General features: G+C 38.0%; 1 protein-coding gene across 2 annotated transcripts in view; it reads left to right on the forward strand.

Annotated features, from left to right (window-relative positions):
- The first annotated feature begins 5,445 nt into the window (after positions 1-5,445).
- The window catches only part of LOC104064344 (transient receptor potential cation channel subfamily V member 6), a 31,599-nt gene continuing 18,352 nt past the window's right edge, over positions 5,446-18,692 (forward strand). For both annotated transcript variants that reach the window (XM_009566670.2, XM_054063864.1), the window contains exons 1-7: positions 5,446-6,049; positions 13,143-13,240; positions 13,766-13,888; positions 14,809-14,949; positions 15,491-15,589; positions 15,804-15,979; positions 16,847-16,993. In XM_009566670.2, the coding sequence (XP_009564965.1) occupies positions 5,919-6,049; positions 13,143-13,240; positions 13,766-13,888; positions 14,809-14,949; positions 15,491-15,589; positions 15,804-15,979; positions 16,847-16,993 (915 nt within the window). In that variant the 5' untranslated portion in view covers positions 5,446-5,918. The remainder of the gene's footprint in view (positions 6,050-13,142; positions 13,241-13,765; positions 13,889-14,808; positions 14,950-15,490; positions 15,590-15,803; positions 15,980-16,846; positions 16,994-18,692) is intronic.

Below are 18,692 nucleotides of genomic sequence, written 5' to 3' on the forward strand. Positions count from 1 at the left end.
CCAATCCTAAACCAGCCCTTGTGTTTCACAGACAAGTAGGTTAAAAGCTAAGGGGCCCACTAATAGGGACATTGGGAAAAACTAAAATAAAGTATGCATTCATGTTTGTTATTCAATCATTGGGCATTACACTGAGCCTTGACATTACGTCTAGTGATAGTGGATCTACACTGACCACAACTCCATATCGGGGCATTAGATCTGAATCAGGGAGAAGTGAGGTTACTATTGAGTCACCTTCTATCACCACTTGAGATAAAATTTGTGGTGCTTTGTTAAGTTATGATCTTTGTGACACATTGCCATGTTATATTTAACTTTTCAGTGATTATTTCTTTTCTGTTGTTGAAAGCAACTAGTTCACTTAAGAAACAAAATATTTGTTTCTGCTTTAATACTACTTCTAGGAAAAGTGTGTTGACGAAGTTAATTTTGCAAAACAACTAGTCAGATCTGGCCTTTTACCATGATCTCGTGCTACTGCCAAAACTTTCAGAACAGGTCAAGATTTCACCAGAACAATCTTCGATACTGCAATTTGAAGAGTAGTTAAGTGCAGAGGTATTTACAGGATCTATTAAATTGTGAAGGAACTGGTAGGAAGTAGCCACAGCTCCCATGCTGGCCCGGACTAAAGCTGAACTCTTGCCATCAGCAATTAGCTTCAAAATTTTCCCTCCTCCACGTAAGACATATATTCAGGAGCTCCCTAATGATGCTTTGGACAATAGCATAACTCAGAGCTGTGTGTTCCAAGTGCTAAGTGGTGTTACTTGTTGTGACACAAATAAACTAGTCACAATCCAAGTCCGATTTCCTGTCTGCTATCCTGATATAACAGCACAATTACTGCAGGCTAAGGCTCAAGACACTCAGTCAGATCAGGGTGGATTAATTTCTCAGAGGTTTCTGAGAATCTTTAAAGTCTGCTGCCAGCTATGGAACTGGGAGTCAGTGTACTCACCCAGTCTTAGTTCAACACTGTAAGGCATGAGGATAAGCAGCTGCCAAACTAAGTTCTTTGTTCCTGCAAACTACATAAATGTTGGTAGGCACAGATTTGGGGGTTAACATTCACATCGATACATCTTAGATATATACTTTTCACATTTTGTGTTCCTTTAGGAGCAAGGAGAACCTAAACCAGCAGTGTCTGCTAATTCCAACACTCACACAGAGAACTTTACAGTTACTGAATAGAAGAGTTAGGTACTCTTAAGACACTACTGACCACAAGGTAAAACTATTTAGTAAGGTGCTCTTTTTTTGCTACTATTTTCCCCCACTGTGTTGCAGTCTGGTTTACAGATTCCTAGTAAGACCCTTGGTTGATCTTAAAATCCCAGATCTCCTTCAAGGAAATCCAGATGAGAAGGTTCTCATTGGTTGATTTCAATATTTTATAGCTTCAAGTCCTACGGTCACAATTATTATGTTAGTCTACAGTCCAGGCGACGTTCCAAGGCCTTTTCTGATTTTTCTAATTTACCTATTTTTGTGTTAGGACTCACCACTAGTTCCCTGAATGCAGGACTAGAATATCTGTTTCATGTTCACTCATTCCATCTTTTCCAAAGGATTTCTTCACTTCTGATTTTATTGAGTACCTGAGTTCCTGAGACACTCTTCCTCCACAGGAGGCTGGTAGTTTGGTCACTTGCCTAAACCAACAATAAATGTCTCAATTCACCAACAGAAAACTTAAGCTAATAGCTCACCAGAGTCTTCAGTTCTTGCTATTGTTTCTTTTGTCTTTTCCTGGAAATGCTACAAAATATGTTGCAAATGTTTGTGGGATCAGTTTTATGAAGTCTAGTGATCTATGTGCTGCTGCACCAGGATTTTCTGTAACAGCCAATGGAACTATTGTTGATCCCTCATCCAACTCACCAGAAATTTGGAAATGCAATAGCCTAGGAAAGGAGTTTGTGCCTTTGCTGCCATTGTCCCTCACAAGCAGACGGACGGCCTTGCTTCTACTACTCCAAGTCAAGAAATGGAGACCTGCTCCACTTTAAGTATCTTTTTAACCAGGCTTAATAAGCATACACATTCACACACAATAAACACATACCATTAATTAAGATAGTTCAGCATAATGTTTTACTTAAGACAAACTTGCCTCCAGCCTTATGCACTTCTTCAGGCCAGGAGACAGATTCATAGAATTGCACATTGGGATTAGTTGTACAATACATGGCAGATCCTTAAAGGATGCCTAGGACCTGATATAGTTTATAATGCATTATTAAGTTACATCTATTTCTGAATTTTCTGTGATTTACTGTTGGTAAAATAATTCCTGTTTAAACAGTAGATGAGACCTTGTGAAGATAAGAGTTTATCAAGACTGGGGATATAACAATGCTAGTATCTTTCTTCTGGAATATCTAGTTATTTTCCTCCGCTCCTGAGGGTTTTATATGTTACCACTCAGATGTGTGATACGAAACTGTTCCTAATACTGTGCATTTGCATACAATCATCCACAGCTTTGTTTTCCTGTGCTACACAAGTAAGACATGATAACTTGAACAACTGGAAATATCACAGTCCAGCAGCATTCCCTAACATATCTGTAATACATCAAGCAGTGTTGGCTAGTTATTATTATAAACTTCTCAGACAGAAGATTGTCCTTTATACAAATAGAGAAACTACATCACTTCTTACTTCTTGCTCGGTGAGTTCTTGACTTTCTGTTCTGTGTTCTACCTGCACACAGAAACAGTTTTATTTCTTTGCTTTTCCTCTACTTCTGATTCTCTCATCCTTTTCTCTCACAACTCACATCTTTAGAGCTTTTATTTGACTCTGGGATTTCAGACAGCAATGTTTGAAAGAAAGAAGGAACTGAAGAGGTGGCTGAGATGAAGAGAAAACCGGGGACTATGTAGAAAATCTTCCTGTAGTCTTCTTCTATATTTTTTGTGTAATATTTTTTCCTTTTGAAGCATGTTGCTGGAAAAGGCTAACTGAAGTTCCAGGGTCACCAAAAGTCAGTTCATTCATAGTCAGCTATTCAGATTTCTGCTTTTTTTTTTTTTTTTTTTTTTTTTTTTTTAAATCTAGGCGGACCTAAATGAAATGCAACGCACTATAACAAAGTGTAGAGTAGTGTCTCTGGCAAGATCACAATCCCCAGTGGCAAAAATGGCTTTCTTGTTCCCTTGTATTTGTAGAAAGTATATGAAAATAGGAATTCTCAGTTGCTGCTGAAGTATTTCCACATATAGGCTTACTTACACAGTTTCTATAACTCTGCAAAAGGCAGCATATCCTAAACTGTGCCATGTACAATACCAATAGAACTTGTAGAAACATGGGGTGATTGAACTTCACAGAACAAACATAATCCTACCATTTGTAGCCTGCTCCTAATTTTGTGTTGTTAGACATGGTGGTGTGAGGAACAACTTTGGCCAGGTTATCCTTTGTATTTCTTCATGCTTACTTTTGTATTCATGGCCTATGGACATAGGAGAGAAATTGTGTATAAGGAGATTTTGACCTCAGCTGTCATATTTGTTAGGTAGGGCCAAGTTGAAACCAAGAGATTCCAAGAATCAAGTCAGTCAGAAACAAAAAAATCAAGCGAAGCACCAGGAAAGGGCACTACTGGCAGCCAGCATGAAGACTCTATTTGCCATAGGAGCCTGGAACAAGGAATAGGTAGAGCTAAAATAATGTCAGGAGCTAAATGTAGGCCTTGAGAATGAAGGCTAGGAGACAGGTTCATAATGTGACTAGGGAGTCTGGAAGGGGATACAAGGAGCTAAAAGCAGATAGAAAGTATGTGAGAAACCACATACACCAAAACTTTTTGAAAAACTCTTTACAGCCACCTGCTAGACTGGAAGTCCAGCTGTGCTTAAGAGATATGACCATGGTCTACTAAAGAGACTTCAGTCCATACAGTATTCTTATGTATTTCATCCACATTTCACCTCCATATTCTATTATATTTGAAAATTATCTCTGTCTGTACATTCTTCTGCCGTATCAAGATTTTATATCCATATAACTGGATAAAGGAAAACTATTCAGTCAGATTTACTGCAATCTGTAGCTATAGTGAGAGTTATAATGAGCCCATTGTTGAGGGGGAACAATGCCGGGAGTCCACCTGAGTGAGATACTGGTTTGCAGTTGTTTGAACTTCCTTGGTTGCTGCAGTTGTTGCCTTCATGGCCAGCTGAAAACACTTCCCTCAATCCGCTGTCTGTTATTCACTTGTACCATAGGGTTGCTGTCCAGGTGGCAGTAGCACTGCTGCCCAGAAGAGGGAGAAATGTGTCACTGCTTGCTTATCTTGCTGATACCAGGCTTCTAGGGCTTTTGCTCCTTGGAGAGACAATAGAAAGCATTCTCTGCTTGAGAGAACAGCCCACAAAAACAAAGATTTTTTTTTTGTCTATCATAGACACTCCAGTGTCTAAATGTCTTTCTCAACTTCAAGTGGAGTTGCTCCTATCTCTCAAGAAGGGGGGGTACATTATTGATAATGTTAAAAACCCCTCACATTTTGCTCATAACATTTAGCTGGTGTTACACTAACCTCTCAATGTACCAAGTAATAAATTCTTCCCATTATAACAGTTTGACCTGGCACTTCCTCCTAGAACTGGACAATTCAGAGAATCTTACGTTTTAGGATATGATTCCTCAAGTTTTCCTTTAAGCATTATTTTTTCTGTGTGGTGATTTACATTTTTATAGGCTAGGATACATCATCAGTTTACAGAAGTTTGGATGTGAATCGTGGTAGGTCCTGGTTTGGTAAATCTAAATAACCTCTGAATAAACCAGGAGTTTCGAAGACAGGACTCAGTCACGTTGGTTTACACCATTTTCTCCCCTACCTACTGATTCTGCCTAGGTCCAGGCACCCTGAACCAAACCTTTTTTCCACTATAGCAGAAGTAAGAATGAAAGGATATTTCTGTTGGTTCAAGATACAAGAATATTAGGACAAGTCTTTCGGAAAAGAAGATTAGAATCTAAGAGCTTCCAGTTTCATCACAAGAAGAAGGATGTCTTCTGTCTTCATTCTGATATCTGATGTCTACTGCTTTGCAGACACCACCTTGCATGACCCTGATGATGTTTTTCTATATCAAAAACTAGGTTTTGTTACATAGAAATTTTCATCCCTTTCCTAAATAAACTTCCCTGGAAGAAATGGGAAGAAAAGTGAAGAAACAATGTGATTTAAAGAAATAATGTGAGATTGTTGAACATTAAAGGAAAGTGAAATATGCAAAGTTTACACATTAATTTACATAAACTCTTCTTCCAATGTATGTAATAAAATGATTTTGTTTGTGTTGACACAGAGAAGGTGGAGTCTATAATGATAATTTCTTTAATGGGATTTGCAGACAGTTGAGGTGGGAGGTGTGTCTATACTCCCTTCCCAAAGCACAGTGTCTTTTAGGGCGCGTTCCCACACGTTCACTCACCTAGAAGGTGTTTTGCCTGACTTGTTCAGTTGTTTATTTCAAAATTGCTTACATGTTGCTTTCCAGAGGAATTTAGAGATACATAAGGAGGATAATTAATTCTAAATTCTAGACTTCTAAATACTAGAATCATAGGACATTGATGTTGTATAGGGTCTTTGTGAGGGGTAAGGCTGCTGGCAAGATACTTTTAAATCAGCCACACCTTTGGGTTGGGCTATTTTGAAAACTAAGTACTTGATGAGGCTCAAGGTATGGTCTGCTAGGGACAAGCGATTTTATTTTGTGTTTTTAGATGTACTTTGATCAGCTGATGCAGCTGACAGACTGTCTCCTCTGTAAGTAACAGACTGGGGCAGAGAAGTGGTGACCTGTAGTGAGCCTTCCCTAACTTTTTTTCAAAGTGAGCATTGCTGGCTTTCAGGCAGCTAGGCAAGACAGAAACAGGGACGTGATATGGGGGTACCTTTATTTGGGGATAACAAGCCCTTCTATTTCCGGATCTGGAGTGGACTAAGTCAGAAGTTGCAAGGCAAAAAATCCTGGAATAAACATCTGGATGAAATCTACTTACTCCAGCAGAAAAGGTACAGTGCTTTTCAGCCTTCTTGTCTTCCTTTTCTTCTGCTGCCCTCTCCCTGTATCTGGTTCTCACTCTTTTTTCCCTTAGGCTTTTCTGCCAGTAGATAAACTTTAAACAGCCCTGGAGCACTTTATCAGATTTCTTCTTTCAAGGTGGAATGTTTCTGGAGTTCCAACCTTATCTGCTTTCACAGGTGGTTTTACAAGGTTGCAATTGAATTGCTCTGAGTGCAGGACTTCAGTCTCAAATTAATAATGTATACTCTTGTCTTTCCTGCTTCATTAGTAAAGCTCATAAGAAAATGCATGAGGGTTTGTTTGGTAGGTTTTTTTAATTGTTATTAAGAGTGTGTGTGATGTATATGCTGCAGTCAGTAGAGATGATGGCTTTTTTTGTTGCATGGGTTCTACGTTCTGTCTCTCTAAAGGTTGCTCTTACTATGGGATATAATGGACTTGATGTTGTTCTACATTCTGGTGGTCAGTCACTTCCTGGGTCAGACTGCTCTTTCTCGCCTCCATGGCTTGTGACAACAAGTACAGTAACTCCTCTTAGACTTAACGTTATCAAGAAGACAGTCTGTATCTTCACATGTAAACACTGAAAAACTGTCAGGAATGTAAATAGTTCTTCATAACCATCTCTTAGATCACTATTTCTGGGTTTCTTTATAAAACTCTGCATAACAACACATGTAGTGTGTACAATATCACTGTCTGTGAAATCAGAGTTGCGTGGGGACAATATTGTTTCCTTACATTATAGGTCTATATGTTTCCCAGAGATTTCAACTGACATAAATTTGCCTTCTGCTATTCAGTCAGAAATTACATGGTGTTAATATTTGGATACTCTTTTCCTACAGAGGGACAGGACTATTTCTCCGTCTTACTATCCTACTCTTTGCTTTCCTTTTTTTGTCCCCAGAGACCTTCAGAGCTAGAGGAGAAAGAAAATGAACATTTTGTAGAGGACTTGAACCAGCTGTATTGCTTTCATATTCATAATGATGTAGAGATAGGAAAAATACAACAGGAAAACCTTCTGTGGTGACTTGTGTATGGGAACCACTCTAATAAAACCTTTGCTTTTGTGGAAAAACTGTTATAAACAAAGAGGACTTCTACTTCCTCCTGTCATTTTGTTCTGTGGAATTGCAGTGTTACAGCTTCAACTTAAGTTCTTCTTAGTGTTAATGGTGCTGGAATTTATCCAATAATAAGCAGGAATTAAAGTCTACCATTATCTTATTGAAAGCCAGTGGTTAATAGGTTACCATTTAACTAGTATGATCTAACTGGACACAGTCAGCAAAAGGACAGTATTCTTTCCTGTCCTGCAACTGGTGATGGTAATACCTGGAATTACCTAACTGTTTTGGTAGTTCTCATCTTCATTGGAAGTTGCTGTTCATTCTCTTTCTTCATATTTAACAGTTCTTTGAATCTTATTGGCAGCTGATCTCAGCATTATCCACCATGAAGGATTTCTTTGGCTGAATCTTGTGCTATATAATATTTCAAAAAGGGACATCCAGGTTCAGGAAATGTGATACAAATCTCCTAATATTAAAGAGAACTTTGAGTTTATTTTACTTTACTCTGTTGGTTTCTGCTCAGGACTCACCCTTTTAAACAGTCTGCAGCTCAGTGTGGAACCTCAGGGATAGCAGTTGCATCTCATACATCCTTTCTAGAATGATCTTTGGATGTAAACCCTGGGATCTACATAGACTGCAGCATACAGATATAAAAAAAAATCCCAACATAGTTCATAATCATGGGAAACAAAGAGATAAATATTTATGAAAATTCAGCCTCATAGAGGTGAAGAGGAATCATGTGCCTGTCACAATCTAACAGTTCTGCAAGAGATTATGAGAGCCACTGCTTGATTTTTTTCTTTATTTTTTTTTTCAGTCTGGCTTTCAGTGTAAGACATTCTAATGAACTGTGAACAAAATTTCCCTAGCATGTACTTTTAGAAATTCCACCGTATGAGAATTGCACTCTTCATAAAAAATAATTAATAAATAAATTGGAGCGAGTTCGTGGATCCAGGACAATAATGTTATATTTTACTTTCTGCTATTGCCTGCCTCTATAACTTTGATTGATAAATAATCTTTCTTCTGAGTGTCTCTTCTTTCCCACAGATGCTGCTTAGAGATTAGTGGTTTCTACTGGCCTTCATGTGATGCTCTGAGGCTTAATTACTCTAATAATAATAAAACCTTTAAACATGTGTGGTACATTTAAAAAATAAAAACCAAAACAAACCAAAGCAAAGCATTTTTACATATTAATTAACTGTGGAATTATATGCTATAAGAAATAATGCACAAGAAGTGCTTGGGACAATTTGCATAACTTGCAGAGAGCTGTGGTCATTCCAAACATGTTGCAATAAAAACTTTATATCCCCTTCAATTTCAAATTATTTTGTGGCATTTTAGTCTCACAGACACGTTAACGAAGTGTTTCACTTACCTGGAATACAAACATGGCAGAAATAAAAAGTAGCTCAGCCTAATCATATTAAACTGAGTTGCTTAAGAGTTGTACAGGGAACCTTCAGTTTATAGAGAAGTCTTTCTTAAGTTGGTAGTGGTTGAGCGATGTCACAGCAGTTCTACTGTTCATTACTGAGTTTTAAGTGCATAACTCAACATAGGACTCTCCTGTCTTTAAATCCACAACACCTATCGGTATTAGCTGGTCCCTTTGCTCCTAAAGGTGACAGTGGAATAGAGATGCCAGCTCCCAGTTCCAGCACGTCATTTGCAATATGTTTTAATAACAGTGGTTCTAGGTAGACGAGATGCAAAAAACCACCTGTTGGAAATTCTGCTGCTGTATGTAAAATAAAGTCAAAGGCATTACTGGCAGCATTTATGATCTTTTCTTACACACTTTCATCCTAACGGAAGTTCTGAGTCTCATAATGGAAAAGAAGCCTCCCTAATTTCACAGGGATAAAGGATCTTCAGAATTCCGATTTCCCCAACAATGCACAGAAATGCACACATCTGACCTCAGTGCCTAAGACATGGCTTAGGCTCATAGATTTAGAAGGCTATTTGACTTCTTGAACTTGGCTGTAGGTTTCCTTGTGAAGAACTAAACATGAAATTTGTGCTCTGATTAAAAAACAAAGCAAACCAACTGAACAACTCAAATATAAAAGTTGCTAGAGAAAACTAATAAGACACAAGGTGAGGAGCACAACCTAGAATAAAACTGCACGGAAATCCTTATTGTAGAGGGTTGGTAGTTTTGATGCAGGATAATGTTATGCTTCTGAGAACAAATTTGTTTTATGAATAAATCAGTGATAAAAAATAATAACAGCATCTGCTGAACTGCTAATCCAGTTCTATCATGAGATTATTTTTAGGAAAAAAAAAAAAGGAGATTAATGCAAGGAGATAGCCCTGCTAGAAGTGACTAAGCAAGATTTCTGTTGCTTAGTGTAGTAGATATCTGAAGGGATAAGACTTCCCTGTTGGTTTCTTGTTTAGTAGAATTGCCAATTAGTAAACTGTTTAATTTATTTCTAAAGAAGCTCTGTTTACTGTCAGCCATAGGGGCTTCAACATACGTGCGCAAGAGATTCTAGTTACTTTACTAAGTCTTGCTATCAGTGCTGAAGAAATTTGCTGACCCTGTCTCTGTGTTGACTGTCCAAGACCCTGTTATTTGTCTTCTTTTCACTTTAAGCTGTTACTTCCTAACTCATTCTTTAGCATCTTTGTACAGGATTGCATTGATCTTCTTTCTGGCTGATTAGCTTCCTTTGAGCAATCCTCTGGTATACCAAAATCTTGCATACATTTACATAAACATACTAGCAGAAGGAAAGAAGAAGATAATTGGTAATTTTTGGTAATTTTTTGGTGAAGTGTTTGGTATGGATATTCTGAACAGCAGTGAAAGGAAAGGAACCTGAGATAATAAGCTGTTGCTGAATTTATAGTTCTGTTAGAAAGAATTGCTTTAGACACTCAGTAACTGACATAGCTCTGGGGATAACGCATGAAGCAAGTGGATGAAAATACTAAACTACAGCAAACAATAGGAATTTTATACACTAAATAACTCAAGTAGTAGAATCTGAGAAGGGAAGCAAAGAGGAGAAAGAGATACTCCATTGCGCCTCTGGTGAACTCAGTCTTGAAAAAGTTTCGGATTGGTTGTTGTCCAGACAGTTCACATACTTAGCATATTTCCTTGTTTCAAAAGAATAACCCTGTAAACCCAAATTCTTTTTATAACAGAGTTAAGACTTATGGACTTACCTTTGTATTCTTTATCTCTTCATAAGAAATACTTAAGAAGCTGTAAATCCAAAAGGATTATTAGCAGTAGAAACTGTTTATGAAATCCTTAACCTCGTTTAAAACTATTTTACATGGCTCCCTCAGTCAGCATCTGACCTATGTTCTATCTTCTCTTTGTTTCACAATGGATTTTTGGGTGTTGCTGATTTTGTCCTCACCTATATTGAAAAACAGCTCACAGCTTCCTGACAATATCATTGAATCATCTGTTAAGAAAGCTCATGGATAGTAGTGATCCTAGTGTCTCGACACCATACCTTTATGAAGGACTTTCAGAAGGACTTTAAGTTACATGCGCTGAATTATGTTTAATAGGTTTCTGCTGAATCACTCTCTGAAAGTCACCTTCTCCAACCAGTGACTTAATGCTACTTCATGGAAACAAAGCATCTGTTGTAGGCTGCTCTGTTAAGAGACTAAGTTACAGATTTCATCTACTGCTGCTTTGACACACTAAACTTGTAAAATGTCAAAATCATGCTGTGTTTGATGGATCAAGAAGAAAACTGGTTGAGCACACAAAACTTAAAGAAATTTAAATGCTTTGAAGGTTCTAGATTCAGGTGACTTTTATTCTATTTATTAGTGAATTTGGCTCATGTAGTACTTGACATTTATATGCTTAGCACAGTGCTGTAATGTATTAAAAATGAGTTGGTAACTATAACGACATTTTAATTGAGAGTAAAATGTCTCAATTATGAGACACAAAAACTAAATGAGAGTAAAAACATACAGTATAAACATGTAAGTCATGGAGCTCTGAGGCATCAGAGGCAGTGTGCTGTGACATTTACTAATAGTTCTGGGTTCTTCACCAGCTTGTTGTTTGGCCTAGGATCTCTGGTTCTTTAAGCCCTGTTGGAGCTTACTATAATAAGTAGAAAGGCTTGACAATTTCCCCCTAAATTTCTGAAAGCTGTATATAGTCGTTATTAGGTGTCTCCTTAGCAGGCTTGTAATTTAATTAGTCATTTACAAGGGCTTTGGAGAATTTTATGAGAAAGGTATTGCGTTTGTGTCCTCCCACATTGTCTCTTGCCCAATTCTTCCTTGTCTCTGAGGTCATTTGAGGGATATAGGCCTACCCAGTAAAGTATCATCAGATTAATTGTAGCATTGTTTATACTGTTGAAACTCCACCTCTTTCCCACTTCCTGCCCCTGAAACTTACATTCTCTAGGAATACCAAATCTTTCTCAGTCAAAATAATGGCAGAAGTGGCAAGCTTGCTTCACTGATACTAAATCTTACAGCAAATGCTCAGAGTGCCTCTTTATTTTGTTCCTATTTGTCTCATCCTAGATGCACTGTTCTTATCATCTTGTAATTAGCAATTAACGCAACTGACACATGAGTAAGCTAAAGAATAAATACTATACAAAGCAGCAAGACTAAGAGTTTGAAGGACACTTAAAAATACCTCAGAATGACTCCCTGTTTTGTTCCGATGGTTCTCTGTATTCTGTCCTCCTGTAAATCATTCTCTTCATCAGGTATGGTGTCGAGACACTAGGATCGCTACTATACATCAGCTTTCTTAACAGATGATTCAATGATATCATCAGGAATTCAATAATATTGTCACTCATTTTTGTGAGTTAAAAGATAAATCTGAAAATATTCAAGGATAAGAGACCTATATTAGTAGATTTTTTTTCTGTTTTTTTTGTGATTTTTGAGTGGCCAACTCATTGTTTTGAACATTGGCAAAGCTTATTTGGATACTGAGCACGTAGGCATTGCAGATAACTCTTTGCACCCTTCCTTCAGGTAATTAAACATATTGATAAGAACCCTGCCTGAGCCTTCTATTCTCTGGGCTAAATAGCTCCAGCTCTTTCAGCCTTTGCTCATATGAAACTTTCTTCAGTACTATAATCATATTTGTGGTCCTTCACTGAACTCTCTCCAGTAGCTCCATATGTCTTTTGTACTGAGGATTCTATGACTGGACATGGGACTCTAGGTATGGCCTTATCAGAGTTAAGCAGAAGGGGAGGATCACGTCCTTGACTTACTGTTTGCATCAAAGGAACTTGCTGTAGTGAAGTTTGGTGACTACTAGTTCATCACTCCCAAAGAATCTACTGAAATAACCCAGAGCCTCTTGGAAGACCCAAGAGTTTCCTCAATTTTCTCAGCATCAGAGAAAAATATAGTATAGCTAAGCTTTCAAATTTTTCATCATAACTATGTATGATGAGGAACTATATTTCAGGGCTCATTCTTTTAATTATACCATAGGCAGCATTGCTATGGCAGAGGAGGACTTCTTGTTTGTACTTTCTCCATCCATTTTGGGAGCAACTCAGATGCCAACCCTTTTGTAATTTATTGTGCTGTGTAAAAAACTATTGGCTTTTTCTAGCTTCTGAGATAACTAGGGTCCTGGCAGGAGGGGTATCAAATGACCTATCATTCTCCATGTTCTGTGCCTCAAAATGTGGGCTATATGAACCAGATACATTTTGGTTATTCGTTTCTCCTGTCCTTCCCTCCCCTGCCACTATATGGTTAAGCATCAGTCAGTCAAGAGATGATGAACTGCCTGGGCTTTTAGCACTACATTTGTCTGCTTTTGCCAGTTCTTTTTTATTGTGTTCAAAAAATACTTCAGATAGTAGGTGTGCATTACCAATCTTTTAGTGAAAATGTTGAAGATACTACTGTCTCAAGTAAAGGCTAGGCTAGCTCTGGAGAGAAGCACCATATGTTTTTACTGTGTTTCTTATTAGCCATTTTTTCTTGACTACAGGATCTGGGAATCCCCACTCCTCCAGGCTGCCAAAGAGAACAACCTCCCAGCCATTAGGAAACTTCTCACTGATGGAACATGTGATATCTATCAGAGAGGTAACTTGATTAATTGCACAAATGGTTTTCTGTGGAAGGCAAGAGGCTGCTACGAGTAGAGTAGGATGCTTGTTAGTTTGCTAAAACATTTGCATTAGCAGACTGAAGCTACTTAACTGTATGTCAGCAGCCTTGCCACGAAGTGAGTTTTCTAACTTGAAGAGCTCACCAAATCCCAAAGATGAGAGACTTACAGCTCCAACAAGCCTTTTACCTGGAGGGACTGAGGAAGATGGTTTACTGTGGAAGGTGATCAGTGGCAGGGCTGGTGCTCACTCACTTCATGCCCAAACCTTCCATCACGAGCACCTGAGGTCTCTGTTCACCTTTCAGATTTCAGTGGGGTGAAGGACAGACGATGCTGTTATGTGGCTGCTACCATACGACATGATGAGGTGGCACCCGGCAGTACTCAAGGGAGGACCAAGCACTCCCATAATTCTACACCCCAATAAATCAGTTTCTGCTTTTGTCCCATATAGATAAATGTGTAGATGACTCACATGCTTCTTGTACTGCTTTTAGGTGCAGTGGGGGAGACTGCCCTTCACGTAGCTGCCTTGTATGATAATGTGGAGGCTGCAGTGACACTGATGGAAGCCGCTCCCGAGCTTGTCAATGAGAGGATGACATCAGAGCTCTACGAAGGTAGCACCTCAGGGAATGAAGAAGGGCAGGATTCTCTGCAGTAGAAGGGAGGAAGTACTACCTGTACATTTAGCTTATATGCTTATGGTTCAATATATCGCTAAACAGTTACATAGCAAAAACAACATACAAATGGTTCCTGACCATTTGTGGAAGGTGGAATTATACTAAACTTAAGTCCATAGGAGTGCAAATATCCAAATGTGTAGCTGACAAATGCTTAACCACAGGTGGACCAGTTTGCTGTAGTGGGATTGCAAAGATACAGACAGTTTGCTTTCTGCCATAGTCATGTGAAACAAAGGTGACACCTACAAGATATCCTCTGAAAGGAGAAAAAAATGATTGTTTGACAAAGAATAGGGACTGTGCTTTTGAGTTTAGACTCTGAGATAGGTTTTTAAAGAATAGTTATGATTGATTACACTGATATGCTAGACACAACCCAGAAATCATAAAATAATAACAATCAAGTTTTAAAAATTCTATTACCTAGTTTGATGGGTTAGAGCAAATCTTCTTTGGGAGCTTTGTCTTGACCTGGCCTTTTTGCCTTATGAAGTAAAGCATAGTGCTTTCTGAGACACATAAGCTTTCAGTGTGCTTCCTGGAAGTCTGTGGCATGTCTTGTTTTCCCCTAGAAGGAATCTAGAAAGTGCATTCTGCTGGGTTTTTTTTGGCAGATTACAAAGTCAGTCTTCATGAATTCATAAAAGGCTTAAATAGAATGAAACCTTTGGAAAATCTGTAGTTAAACCTTATGCACACAACAGGGATAACATCAAGTTTAGATCATATAGCCACTAGGGATACAATTCAAAAAAAACTAGATTTACCATGAGTGAAACGTGAACTGCAGGGTACTCAACAGCATGAAGTTAATTTCTCAGAAGGCAAGGTTTTATTTCTGTGTCACACAGGGCAGACAGCTCTCCACATTGCAGCAGCGAACCAGAACATCACTTTGGTGAAAGCTTTACTCAAAAGAGGGGCCGATGCCCGCACAGCACAGGCCACTGGACACTTCTTCAGGCGCAGCTCCCAGAATCTTCTCTATTTTGGTACAGCCTTATTTTCTCCCCTTGCTGCTATGGGAGGGAATCAGCAGAGTGATAAGGGAGTATGAGAGAGGCTTGCTTTAGACCCCATGTAGTCTGGATAAGTGGAGGCTTCTGTCTCCAAGTGTCTTCAGTCACACCCATTTTAGCAGAAAGTAAGACTCCATATGATTATGTAAATATTATCTTAACATAAATATAGAAATCATACACTTTTTATACATTTGTATGTATACAAAATACATATCTTGCATAAGAATTATAATTTAATTTCTTCCTAGCAGCATATACTGCAACTTACTTGTCAACATTCATATGACAATAATCTGAAAAGAATACTTCTTCCTTTTAGTGTTGTGTGGCGCATGTCTTCTTTTCCTTTCTGAGTAGGGTGAGGAGTAGGGCATGAAATTTATAGGGAATGTGAATTAACTCTTCCTTTCATAACCACTGACTTCATAGCAAGGATAGATATACCTCAGCATGCTTCAACTTCTTCCTCCTAGGTTCTTAATGCTGTTTCTTTCCATTCCTTTTTCTGCAGGAGAGCATGTTTTATCATTTGCTGCCTGTGTGGGAAATGAGGAAATTGTACAGTTGCTTATTGAATACGGAGCTGACATTAGAGCTCAAGATTACTTGGGTATGTGCTGTGAGGCCTAGTAAATTGCACACAGTGAGTCTGGACACTTTAAATCAGCCTCTGTCATCTCTGCATGCACATTATTTTCTCTCATTACAAACAGCTTTTGGATGAGAGCTGTGAGAAAATGACAGCCACTGTTAATAGAATCAGTCAATTGACAACACACAGACGGGCTATGCAGTATACTTTATCTGGTCTGCTTTCTTCATAGGTAACACTGTTCTTCACATCCTGGTTCTTCAACCTAATAAGACATTTGCCTGCCACATGTACAGCCTGATACTTTCCTATGATAGGAACAAAGAGGGATCAGGATCACTTGAATTGATTCCTAACAATGAGGGGCTTACTCCATTCAAACTGGCTGGAGTTGAGGGCAACACTGTGGTGAGTTTAAGTGATGCAGTTGCCTTCACACAAAAGTGATTATTTCGAAATGGAGAACTAGAAATAATATAATCCAGACTAAGCGAGTTTGTGTGTGTTCTCTGTGGGTGAAAAATAAGCAACAAGTCCTCAGTTTTTGCCAGAAGTTTCATGTAGGACCAGAAAACCTGTACAAGAAATTTCTCTATCCTAATGAAAGAAATAAGTGCTTAAAGAACAGATCTTTTATCCAATTTTTGAAGCATTTGAGTTAAACAGGTATTAACAGAAAGATCCACTCCAAGCAGTTTTTTAGAAGTCTGACTGAAATTATTGGCTATGTTGTCTAGATGTCGTTACCCTAAATGTGGCACACATGAAACTTCTGTACCCACAGGCATTTATTCATAGTCAGGCACTCAATGTTTAATGTTAGCTCTCATCTTTCCCTGTAACAGAGACAGACTTTAAGTGTGTCATCTGTAGATCACAAAGGAAAGGATCATTTCCTTTGCTACAACTCTTTCCTGATGACCTGTAGAAGAGTAGAAAAGATTGGTTTTCTAATCATCCTATAATTCCATATGAAATCTATTGTCAAGATCTACAACTATGCCAAATAACTTTACCAGTTTGATTAGAATTTAGAATAAGAATAACTCATTCTCTACCTCAAGCATGAGCTAATAATCAAATAGGTGTCAGAAAAGCTTCTTCCACTTCTTAACCTGCTATAATTGTTCCTGAGAGATACAAGAACCATAATAACTAACGAGTTCAACAAAAATATGGTCATTAAGAGTTTTTAACAACTTTCTTTGTTTACATTGCAAATACACTATATACCAGAAAACTTATAATGTCTTCTACTCCTTCTTTTGTCCTCAGATGTTTCAATACCTCATGCAGAAGCGGAAGCACATCCTCTGGTCCTTTGGCCCCTTGACCACTGTGCTTTATGATCTAACAGAGATTGACTCCTGGGCTGAAGATCAGTCCTTCCTTGAGCTCATTGTCTCAACGAAGAAGAGGGAGGTACTGTGGGCACCACATGCTTTCTATGTGCAGACTATGGTGATTAAAAAGAAGAATGATGAGTTTGAAGGTTCAAGCTCTTTTATATTATACATAGAGCAAGGACTTTGTACCATGTACTACAGGGAATACATGAAATTAATCAGAACACAGTTTAATTAGCACAATTTGATCCATTCTGTATTATTTCCATTTATCAACATTTTAGTCAAGCATCTTAAAAAAAGTTTCAGCTACTGGAGAATTTTGCACAATGGAGTGGAGTAAGTCTATGAGACTCTCATTTTGAATCAGTATCATACATCTGCTTTGAAAATAACATTTGTTGCTTTTGTGGAACATACTTCCATGCAGTGTGAGTCTATGTAGATTATGACCCCTAGGGAATCATGGGCCATTTTTTTCAAAAGAACTTAGTACGAAAAGACTTTAATATTCTCCTTTACATTTTCTTCATATCAGCATAGTGCTCTCATCATTAATGAGTTTGCATACATCCCAGTAGTGCATTACATAGTAAATTTAACATCTTTCCCTTGTGGTTCATTCTTTCCTCCCAGACTAGTTTATTAAGCAGAGCGTCTAGTTTGGGGTGAGAGGGATTACTTTTTTTCTGCACAATATTTTGTGTTCATATTGGATAAATTAAGCTAAAGAACTGAGGTGTTTAAATAAGGAATACATATTCCCTAAGCTTTACATGTGGTTGATAGAGAAATGCAAGTAACTAAGTATCTCCAGAGAATAATTTAGATCTTAGGTAAGCTGAATAGCAGTCTGTAGTTCCATATTGCCTACGAGGAGGGAAATCTTAGGATAACCATATCACTAATGAAGATGCCTCCTTTAGGTGCCTAACATTATGCAGTGGCATTAGTTGTAGTAGTGATAGGCTAAGGACGTAGATGAGGCAAAGTTTGTAGGAAGAAATAATGACATTTGTTAGACAGTTCATGTAGCCACAATTTAATCTTGTGCTAGGAAAACAGTTAAGAAAAGTGGAGTGTCCTTGATCTTTCCAAGCTTTATAGATCTCATCCCAACTGCAAATCCATAGATTCACTCAGACGCATAGATTTTATAGCAATGTTCAACAGGGGAAATAATGTTGAATTTTTTTCCATATCATCTCACTATGTTTTCTTTGTCCTTTATATGCATGTTCAAATCATCCAGATCAACCGTTAGGGTACTTAAGAAAATTTCTGCATTTTTCCCTTTAGTTTTTGAAATGGATTTGTATGATAGGAAAGGATCCTTCCTTCCAGTGCTCATAACTCCATTGCTCTTACCTTTTATAGAATCTCTTTGTCCTGTCTAAAACTATGGTCTCAACTTATTTTGATGAAATTTTCTTTTCATATAAAATCCCTCAGCTGCACAGTATATATGAGTATATGCAGATCTTTGACAGAATCACAACCTCAGCTTACGCACCAGCACTATTTTTCATATCATGCAAGATGATCACTGATGCTTCTGTTTATTCCTGGAAATGTTTGTGGTCTTCTACGTATATTTGAACTACACCACTGAGATCAAAAGAGAAGGACCCAAACATTGAATATAATATAAATAATCTAAAGGAAGTAAGTCAGGAGAGCCTGTTTTTTTCACAGTGTATCTCACTTCAGATATACTGCAGTTTTTATCATCACAGCTGAATGGTGAAAACTTCTGAAAATCCATTCTATTAACA

This window comes from Cuculus canorus, chromosome 1, assembly GCF_017976375.1.
Source record: "Cuculus canorus isolate bCucCan1 chromosome 1, bCucCan1.pri, whole genome shotgun sequence".
NCBI lineage: Eukaryota > Metazoa > Chordata > Aves > Cuculiformes > Cuculidae > Cuculus > Cuculus canorus.